The sequence below is a fragment of the Callorhinus ursinus genome, unplaced genomic scaffold (genome assembly GCF_003265705.2).
Source record: "Callorhinus ursinus isolate GAN/ISIS: 27379988/994484 unplaced genomic scaffold, GSC_fseal_2.0 scaffold4, whole genome shotgun sequence".
NCBI lineage: Eukaryota > Metazoa > Chordata > Mammalia > Carnivora > Otariidae > Callorhinus > Callorhinus ursinus.
In genome coordinates, this window is record NW_027397066.1 from 2,667,864 (window position 1) to 2,678,386 (window position 10,523).

At 55.5% G+C, this 10,523-nt stretch overlaps 1 protein-coding gene across 1 annotated transcript; it reads left to right on the plus strand.

The window, feature by feature from the left end:
• The first annotated feature begins 964 nt into the window (after positions 1–964).
• LOC112835748 (transcription initiation factor TFIID subunit 9-like) lies at positions 965–2,003 on the plus strand. Its single transcript, XM_073891355.1, is given in 2 exon segments — positions 965–1,311; positions 1,314–2,003. Coding segments are annotated over 2 exon segments (795 nt in total). The 5' UTR covers positions 965–1,094; the 3' UTR covers positions 1,892–2,003.
• Positions 2,004–10,523: the final 8,520 nt, after the last annotated feature.

Genomic DNA, 10,523 nt, shown 5'->3' on the forward strand with positions numbered 1-10,523 from the left:
TTACAGGCCCCAGACCCAGCCTGAGCCCCTCCCGTGCCGGCCCCTCACCCTGTTCCCTCCCACCTCCACTGCCACCGCCACCACCCACCCAAAAACAGGAAGTCTCCTGAAAAATAGGCTCACAGCCAGGGGCCAGCTGCCTAATGTGGCCAGGAGTCACAGTGAGGGTGGATTTGTCCTTTCTCTTCCCAGGGTAAATGCACCCTTTCCTAAAATACATCCTGACTCCGTGTGGCTTGACTGTGTCTGCCAGTCTCAATACCCCCTGCCCCTGACCTGTCACGGAGCGTGCATGTGACTGAGCAGCTGTGGACCACCGAGGTCAGTCCTCCCTCGGAAGCTTCCACAGCACGGGCAGAAGGGCCCGCTTGCTCCCCGTGGAACCTGAGCTTCAGGATTGGGATCTGGGGGCTTCCCAACACGTAGAGAGAGCCTTTCTGCACCAGGTAGGCGAGAGCCTGGCTCCCCCACAGCAGTGGGGATGACAGCCGTGCCCAGACCACCAGACCCCCAGAGCCCTGGGCCCAGCAATGGCCTTTCCTGTTTAACAGCATCCGCGCTGCTCCAGCAGCCCTGGGCCCCGCCCGCCCACCTGCGTTTGTGCCCGACGGTGGTATCCCAGGAAGCCGGCCATGGTGACAGTGCATTCGGCCTTTCTGAATCCCCACGTGAAGGCGGGGCGCGGAGGGCATTTGCCCTTGAACTGGGTAAAGGGCCCCCCACGTCGCTCAACACTCAAGTGGGTGAGGACCAACACCCACAGCCCAAGACCCTGCAGCAGGGGGCCTAGAGAGGCCTTTGGCAGAAAAATGGACAGACGGACAGATGGATGGGCAGGGACCCCAGGATGGGGGGGGCAGAGGGACTGGCTCCGGGGTCCCCTCCAGGACAGCCCACGGGAGTAGAAGCGTCTGGAAATGGCCTCCCAACTGAGCCGGCCCAAGAATGAAGGGTGGGGGTTGCTCCCGAACATCCTGCTCACCGGTACACCAGGGGTTGGAAAAACCACGCTAGGCAAAGAACTTGCATCAAGATCAGAACTGAAATACATTAATGTGGGTGATTTAGCTCGAGAAGTCTGATCAACGGATATCATGGAGTCTGGCAAGATGGCTTCTCCCAAGAGCATGCCGAAAGATGCACAGATGATGGCACAAATCCTGAAGGATATGGGGATTACAGAATATGAGCCAAGAGTTATAAATCAGATGTTGGAGTTTGCCTTCCGATATGTGACCACAATTCTAGATGATGCAAAAATTTATTCAAGCCATGCTAAGAAAGCCACTGTTGATGCAGATGATGTGCGATTGGCATCCAGTGTCGTGCTGATCAGTCTTTTACCTCTCCTCCCCCAAGAGATTTTTTATTAGATATTGCAAGGCAAAGAAATCAAACTCCTTTGCCATTAATCAAGCCATATTCAGGCCCCAGGTTGCCACCTGATAGATACTGCTTGACTGCTCCAAACTATAGACTTAAATCTTTACAAAAAAAGGCATCTACTTCTGCGGGAAGAATAACAGTTCCACGGTTAAGTGTTGGTTCAGTTACTAGCAGACCAAGTACTCCCACACTTGGCACACCAACCCCACAAACCATGTCTGTGTCAACTAAAGTAGGGACTCCAATGTCCCTCACAGGGCAAAGGTTTACAGTACAGATGCCCACTTCACAGTCCCCAACTGTAAAAGCATCAATTCCTGCAACATCCGCAGTTCAGAATGTTCTGATTAATCCATCATTAATTGGGTCTAAAAACATTCTTATTACCACTAACATGGTGTCATCACAAAATACTGCCAATGAATCATCACATGCATTGAAAAGAAAACGAGAAGATGATGACGATGACGATGATGATGACGATGATGACTATGATAATTTGTAATCTAGCCTTGATGCCTGTAACATGTATACTTGGTCTTGAAACCATTGTACTGAGATTAAACATGCATGCTGGGTATTTTCAAGTTGTGTTGTAGAAAACTTAGCTGGCATTTAATGAGTAAATATGGTTATCCTTTAAAAAAAAAAAAAGAATGAAGGGTGGGGGTCCAGCTGGAGTGGGGAGGAGGCCGGAGCCAGGCCCCCATGGCCCCATGGAGCTCAGGACACTGCGTTCCCCTCGACGTGGGCAGCAGAAAGGAATCGGGACCAAAGCCCGTGCCAAGCTGTTGCAGCCAGACAGAGAATAAGGACTTGGGGAACGCCGCCCAACCCAGCAGGCCAGGGCGGCCCACCGTGCGGCTGGGGCCTGTGACCCTCAGAGACGCCGGCCCGGGGACAAGGGACCATCTTCCCGGAAACACTGGGATTACGTTGCTACAGAGCGCTGTCTGCCTTCCGCACGGCCCCAGTGTCCTGGCTCTGATGGTGTTGCCCTGAAAATACGGGAGCATGGACAGCTAGAAGGGGCAGCTCCCCAGCCCCTCCCCCGAGCTCTCGTGTAAGCTGGTTAACGTGTATGCCCCGTCTCGGCCTCTACATCCCCCTGGCCGGTGGCCAGCCTTTGGCTGCAGCTGTCCGCTGCCCTGGATGCCCACTCACCCCCAGGACCCCTCTCCCCGGAGCACTAAGGGCTCCCTGCTCTGTGTTCCTGGGTCCTGCCCCCAGAGTGGCCGAGGCAGTCCTGTTGAAGGCCTACTATGTGCCACCTGCGTGACCCTCCCTAGGGAGCCTCAGCCAGCCACACTGCCCCCGTTTCAGACCTCACTGTGATGCCTCTTTGCCCCCTCCGATCTCCCCGGGGAGAGCCACTGGGGCCCCCGTTTCACAGTGGTGGGGGTGGGGTGGAGACAGAGAGACAGGGCCCCCGAGTGTCGGGTGACAGACCAGCTACCCCGAACCTCAGACCTCGTCAGCAGCCTGGAGTGCCCAGCTGACCCCACATCGGAGAATGCCAGCGGAAAAGTGGACGCAGGGCAGGTGTGGCTGGCAATGCCCCCCACAAAGGACAGAAGAGTGGGTTCAGAACCAGGCTCTGAGGTTGGGGTGCTGCGGTCCACTGCTGGCCTGGGATGTTCCTGAGCCCCTGGCTTTGCTCACAGAACCACAAGCTGCCCCCTTACTCCGCCTGTGGGGCCTTTTAGAACTTTTCGCAGAGCTAAGTTCATTCCCTGAGGGGGCTGGTGCCTCCCCGCCCCGCCCCGGTGGCGCAGCGACCAGGCACACCAGGGCACGTGGGGTTGCGTGTGCCCCCCGGGTGGGATTGCTCAGTCAGAGCGCTCGGCTTGGAAGCCGGAGTCCGGGGCTCTGGAAGGCCGAGCCCAGAGGATCAGCTTCCTGCTGCTGGGCCACCACTTACCGCAGACCTACACACACATTTATTGTTTCACTGTTCGTGAGCGGGCCCGTGCTTCCCGGCCCCTCCAGATGGCAGGCCAGGGGGTGCACGGGCTCTGTTCTCACCTGAGGCTCACCTGGGGAGGGTCTGCCTCTGAGATGGCTGGGGGGGGTGGCAGATTCATTTCCAGTGGCTGCAGAACGGCTGATCTGGCCAAGCTCCTCACAGTGGCCACATACGTTGTTGGGCCAGCAAGGCGTCCCCAGAATGAGTCTTGGATGACCTAAGGTGACCAGGGAGTGACTCTCATCTCCATGGCCATGTGCTCTCAGAAGCACGCCACAGGTCTCACTCACACGTTGGGGAGTGAACACCAGCAGGCAGGGGTCCTGGGGCCATCCTAGGGTATGCCCCCAGGCCACGGCCATGTTTTCCTGCTAAAGCTCTAGGATCGTGCAGTCCCAGGGCAGCACGTGAGGGGTTGGGGAGAGGCCAAGAAGGACAGAAAGGGCGCGTCGGCAAGCTGGCCGTGGCTGGTCGCTCGGCTTGCAGGCCCTCCCTGGACAGTCCCTGGGAGGAGGGCAGAGAGTGGCCAGTTTCCCACCCCTCACTGGACAAACTTCGTCCCCTGGGGGACACCTGGGGGTGGTGCACTTGGCCAGGCTTGGGTGCGGGGCAGCCAACCTTCCCCGGTCAGCAGGTGCTCCAGCCCGCACCCCGGGGCATCTGATACAGCCAGCGAGTGATGTCTGGAGCTTGTGCACAGCGCGGTGGCCGGGGAACTTTCCAACAGGGGGCAGGTGGCCTGGGGGACGCCAGGCTGACGCCAGGTGGGGTCTGATATAGGTATCGTCGGCCTTAGCTCCTCACACTGTGGGGTCCCCTCCGGGGGGGACACAGCTCAGCTACACCTGCTGACCACCCCCCATCCTGGGTTCTCCTGCCTCTTGCAGCCGTGTGGGTGGCCGGCTCCCATGGGCTCACCGTGACTGAGAACAGGGCTTTGGGCGCAGCGTGGAGCGTGCCCCCGGTGGGGGTGCAGGGACAATGATGGCGCGTCCCCCGTGGCCCCTGAGACACACCGGGCCGGTCTGCATCACGTCCAGGGGGGAGGCTGAGGCTCCTCCATGACCAGGTGTGACTCTCCTGTTCTAACTCCGAGTTGCCTAAAGTTCCCAACTTACACGAAAAGCAGAGCTCATAAACCTCATGTTCACCACCTTGTTCTAAAAAATTACCAGCTCCTGACCTGTCTTGTCTTACTCCGCCTACTTTCCCCAAATGTCGGACTATTTTGAGGCAAACCCCACACGGCATGTCTTTTCCTCCACAAATAATTCAGGATATCTCACTTACAAGACAAGAACAAAATGTCGGGGCGCTAGGGTGGCTCAGTCGTTAGGCGTCTGCCTTTAGCTCGGGTCACGATCTCAGGGTCCTGGGATCGAGCCCCATGTCGGGCTCCCTGCTCGGCGGGAAGCCTGCTTCTCCCTCTGCCTCTTCCACCCACTTGTGCACCCTCTCTCCCTTTCTCTCTCAAATAAATACATAAAATCCTAAAAGAAAAAAAAAAGGACAAAATGTCAATGCCTAATACAGCTGATTTTTTTAAAAAGTTCTGACTGGCCAGATATTGAATTGACCATTTAGTCTTTGGTTTGGCGGGGGGCAGGGGGGGGGGTCAGTTTTATGGTTTGTTTGAATGAGAATCTAAGTAAAATCCATAGGATAACAATGAAATTGACGTGTCCTCCAAGTGTCTCCCCTCTGCTCTCCATGGCACGTTTTTATCGAACTTTTTATTGAACGGGACTCCATGAACACTCACCCGCCAGGTCAGCGCACGGGACACCCTCGTGCCCGAGAGGCCGCTGCATAGCCCTTTCCTAAACGACCAGACGCACTTACAATTTTTCAAAAGTTGTGCTGAAATACACACAGATAAGGTCTACCCTCCGAACTGTTAAGCAGATAGCTCAGCGGCATTGGTGCCTCCCCATGTCACCATCCCCAACCCAGAACTCCACCGTCTCGTAAGCCTGAAACTCTGCCCCCAGGGAACCCTGAGTCCCCACCCCTCCCCGGGCCCCCAGCCTCCATCTGCCTTCTGCCTCTAGGATCGGGCTCCTCCAGGGACCTCTTCTAAGTGGGATCACATGGTGTCTGTCCTTCAGTGACTGGCTCATCTCACTGAGCACGGTGTCCCCCAGGTTCATCCACGTGGTGGCAGGTGTCAGAACGTCCTTCCGTTTGACAGCCGGACAATGTTCCATTGGCTAAGTATATACCACATTGTGCTTTTCCATTTGTCTGTAGGCAGACATGTGCACGTGGGTTGCTCCCCCTTTTGGCTGCCGTGGACACAGGGTGCACATATGTCTTAGAAACTCTTGTTTCCCATCGTTTGGGGAACACATCCAGATGTGGAATTGCTGGGCCGTGGGCTCATTCTGTGCATAGTTTTCCAAGGACCCTCCACGCTGTTTCCTGCGGTGTCGGCACCCTTGCATTTGGTTCTCAGAGCTGGTCCATGGCAGGGTCAGGGCCCGGGCCAGGGTAGGCAGACCCCAGCCTCACCTTCGTCTGCCCCCTCAGGTCTCTGAGGGAGAAGATGGGCTGGTTCTCCTGCAGCCGGGGGCAGAGGGCTGGGAAGCGTGGGTGAAGCTTCTAGCTAGAGCCATGCAAAGGCCCCGTGTGCAGCCTTCAGGGACATGAGGTTGAGATGGGGCAGCCAGTGTGAGTGGGCTCTACAGGAGGGAAGAAGAAAGGAAGGTGTTTTTCAGGCCAGGAAGCAGCTTGACACATAACAGTGCCCCGAACCTTATCGAGGCAAACTCCGTGTCCTGTTGGGCACTGAGCTGGGAACTTTCGGGGTGGGGTTCCCGGGATAACAAGAGACTTGCCCAGTCTGGCAGGAAGGATTTCGTGGGAATTAAGGTACAGCCCTTGGGAGCCCACCCGGGGCAGGCAACGCGATCAGGAAAAGAAACCAGGAAATGCCCGTGGCTGTGGCATCGTGATCGGGTGGGCCGTGAGGCCCCGCTCTCGGGCAGGTTCAGGCGGGGGGCCCGGGGCTCAGCAGGCGGTGGCGGTGGGAGTCTCCGGCCTGGGCGAAGGTCAGGGCTGGAAATGAAGGTCAGTGCAGGTGGGGGCCCAGGATGGTGCAAACCCCCAAAGCACAGTATGTGGGGGAGACAAGCTGGAGCCCCGGAGAGAGGTCTGTTCAGGAGAGGCAGGAGGGGAAGGAGCCTCAGGGGGGAGGGGGCCATGTGAGGGGCAGAGAGCCCTCAGGGGGTCTGCAGCCAGCCGAAGAAAGACCAGGGCAGTGCCGTGGCCCCAGCTCCAGGGAGGCCAGGAAGTGGACGCCTGGTAGGGGCTGGTGTTGGCCCATCTCTTGAAGACCAGAGGTGGGGTTGGGCGGGGTGAGCAGGCCGAGCCTACGAGGCTGCAGATCTTGGGATCAAAGCTGAGACCATCATCCCAGCAGCCTGCTAAGGATCGTCCAGGAGCCAGGTTGGCAAAGAAACCCTGAGCTTGACCCTTCCTGCAAGGCCAGGCCTGGAACAGCCCAGACGAGGGTGTGGCAGGTGAGGATCTCCCCTCGGGAGTGAAACTGAAGGGGCCTCGGAAGCTCAGTCCAGCAGAGCTTTGGAACCAGAACAGTGTCTGGTGGGGCTCCCGCTGTCTTGCGTCTCCAGAGCCCCTCTGACAGGTCCTGATGACAGAGATAGCTGTGTGTGTTTGTATCCGGGCCCCTACAGGGGGGAAAGTTTAGGGTATTCTTGGTTGTCCCAGTAGCGGGATTTCAACTGGCAGTTAGAGGCCAGGGAGCCGGGAAGCTGTGTGGCCTGTAACCTGCGGGACAGCCCCTTAATGAAGTGGGAAAGCAGGGATCCCCAGGGCACTGACCCTCAAGACAGGCACTCGATGCAAGATTTACCTACGCAGGGCAGAGGTCAGAGCAGGCAGCATCCCTCCCTGACCGCCTGGTGTCTGCTGAGCGAGAGTAGCTGATGGTAAGATTCACGCCCAAGGGGAAAGGGTCATACATCTTTGTCACCTTGAGATCCCGCAGCCCTTGAAAAGGAAGTCCTCTGGCTGGATGCTGTTCTCCCCCAGCCGCCCTACCAACCTCACCAGGTTAAATGCTCTCCGACCATCCCCTGCCACACCCCTCCAGCCCCTTCTGTGGACAGGCGGCTGCGCCAGCCCCCGGCTGTCCCCAGTCAGCTTTGGGGACAAATGTTGTTTTCCACGGGAGTCCTCATATGCTTTTCTTCCTGTTTTATATCACACATTTATTATGTCAATTTGATCATCACCATAAAGTCATTTGGGAACAACGACAATAGAAGTCAGCAGAAGAAATTCATGAATAATGAATCATCCTGAAACGAAAGTATAGCAACACTTTGCTATTTTTCCCTCTAATAGTATTTGTCTTGTGAAAATAGGTTAGCTGAGTTTGCAAGGTAAGGATACACACACGCAGAGCTACCTCTGTCATCGGGACCTGTCAGAGGGGCTCTGGGCACGTGAGTGAGCAGGAGCCCCACCAGCACGCTGTTCTTCTGGTTCCAAAGCTCTGTTGTTTGGCGCACGCACATTCGGGTTTGCTACGTCTGCTCGGGGAGGGATCGCTGCCCGGTCACGTCGTGATGTGCCGTCCCTCCCTGTCCCTGGTTCGGTCCTTGTTCTGAAGTCTGCTTTCCCTGACATCAACATCGTGTGCACAATACTGTGTGCAGGCGACGCAGACACTCCTGCTTTCTCCCGACTCAAGTCTGCATGGTGCCTCTCTCTCCCTTGGTTGAAAACCTAACTTTTCATTCTGTGGGAAGTGAGTTTCTTGTACACGGCGGCACATCCTGGGGCCATGTTTTCTGTCCACGCTGCCAATGTCGGTCATGCCATTGTTGTATTTAGACCCTTTGCATTTAGTGTAGTTGTAAATATGTTAGGGCTGCCGTATTATTTTTCGTTTTGTTTGTTTCCTCGGCTTTTCCTTTCTGTTTTTTTTCCCCTACTTTCCTTTGGATTACTTACACACTTTTTTTTTTTTGAGTTCCATTGTGACTTGTCTGTAGTGTTTAGTGTTTTTGAGAGTGTCTCCTTGCGTGGGTTTTCAAATGGTTGCTCTCCTACTACATGATACACATACCCTACCCCAGGCCACTGTTGTCACCATTTTACCTGCTTTGGTGAAGTGTAAACACACTATCTCTCTTTAGGTCCGTTCACTGTCCCCCATTTATGACATAATTGCCTTCAATGTCTCCCCCACATACACTGAGAATCACATCAGTGTTTCCTTTTCGCTTCAGCTGTCAAACATGATTTTAAAAAAATTCAGGAGCAGAAGGAAGGTCTGTTGTATTTACACATACTTCTGCTTATCATGTTCTTCCTTCCTTCTTGATGTTCCAAGGCCCCTGATTTTATACTTTTCTTTCCGTCTAGAGAATTTCCTTTATCAACTCTATTAGATTAGGTCTGCAGGGGCACCTGGGTGGCTCAGTCGTTGAGCGTCTGCCTTCGGCTCAGGTCATGGTCCCAGGGTCCTGGGATCGAGCCCCGCATCAGGCTCCCTGCTCCGCGGGAAGCCTGCGTCTCCCTCTCCCGCTCCCCCTGCTTGTGTTCTCTCTCTCTCTGTGTCTCTCTCTGTCAGATAAATAAATAAAATCTTTAAAAAAGAAAAAAGGATGGCTCTGCCAATGACAGGCACCATAGTTTTCCTTCATCTTGGAATGTCTCGGCTGACCCTTAATTCCTGCAGAGTATTTTTTCTGGGTGTAGAATTTTGAGTGGATGATTCTTTTCCTTCAGTGTGGTTTTTAATGAGAAATCTATTTTTCAAATTATTTTCTCCATGTAGGTAAGCTATCCTTTTTCTCTGGTTGCTTTAAAGATTTTTTTTTTTCCCTTGGCCTTTAATTTTCAGAAGTTTGATGATGATGTGTCTTGGCATGCATTTATTTGGGTTCCTGCTCTGGGTTCACCTGTCTTGAATCTGGGAGTTTATGTTTTTGCCAAGTCTAGGAGCAGAGCCTCGCCTGGGAGGCTGTGCCCTTCGCCGCCATCCAGGCTGCCTCCCCGATCCTTGGCTTATATATGACATGCAGAGCCCACCAGGGATCTCCGGCTGAAGCCCCTACTACCTCTCGAAGCTGAGAGGTGGCAGTGTCAGGCATGAGGCAGGGAACAGCCCTACACCCTGGACTGGATCCCGACTCACGCAGGTACAGAAGAACGACAGGCAGGCGGGAATGTGCCAGAGCAGGCAGCCCGGCTGGGGTTGCCTGGTCTCCCACTACCTGCGCCGTTCCATGGAGCACGTTGCCTGTCTCACTTGGCCATGCCTGTGTTGTCCCTCCACCAGCCTCCAAATAGGGAAGTGAGAGCCGAGAAAACCCTGACTGAGCTGGAGGCCCCTGGCATCCTCAGCAAATGTTCAGTGAAGGAGTGATTGTGAGCATGAATGAATGGGGAGAAGCAAGCAGACAGACAGGCCAGTAAAACTAGAAACTAGGAAGGAGGAGCTTCAGTAAGCAGAAGGCAGAGGCATGGTCAGGGCTCCTTAACCCTCAGTGCTGTTCCCTTAGCAGTGCCCGCACCTGGCAGGTGTCCAGTGACTGTTTACTGAGCAAATGAAATCTCCCCGTCCCAGCTCCACCACGTACTATGTCGGCCACGTCGCATCCCTGCCCTGGGCCTCTCAAGGGGAGGATGATGTGCCCGTTCACTGTGAGCATAAAGTAGTCATGTAGCTGAAGCATTTAGGGCAGAGCTGGGCCCCTGGCAGGAACAGCGTGACATGCACCATCGTCAACAGCTTCCCATGTAACATGGAGCAAGCTCATTCTACAGATCAGGAAGCCGAGGCTCAGAGAGGCTAAGCCACCCGTCTGAGGTCACACAGGAATAAACATTGGCCAAGCACCTTGCTATGTGCCAGGCCGCGTGCTGGGACAGGTGCTGCGGGTGTGAACCAGGCTGTTTCCCGCCGGAGTGTACTTTCCTGCCCGCCACCCCCCCCCATCAGTCCCACCAGCAACAGGCCAAGGAACTAGCACTCAGGGGTAATATGTGCCCAGCAGTGGGCCAGGCATTGCAAATGGTGGCTCACATGACCCTCTGCAGTCCCTCTGTGGTTGGAACGTGCTGGAATCTGCCTGTTTGTGGCTGCCTGCTGCTCAGAACTGCTGGCCGCTGAGGTGGCGTGTGAGCTGGGAGAGAC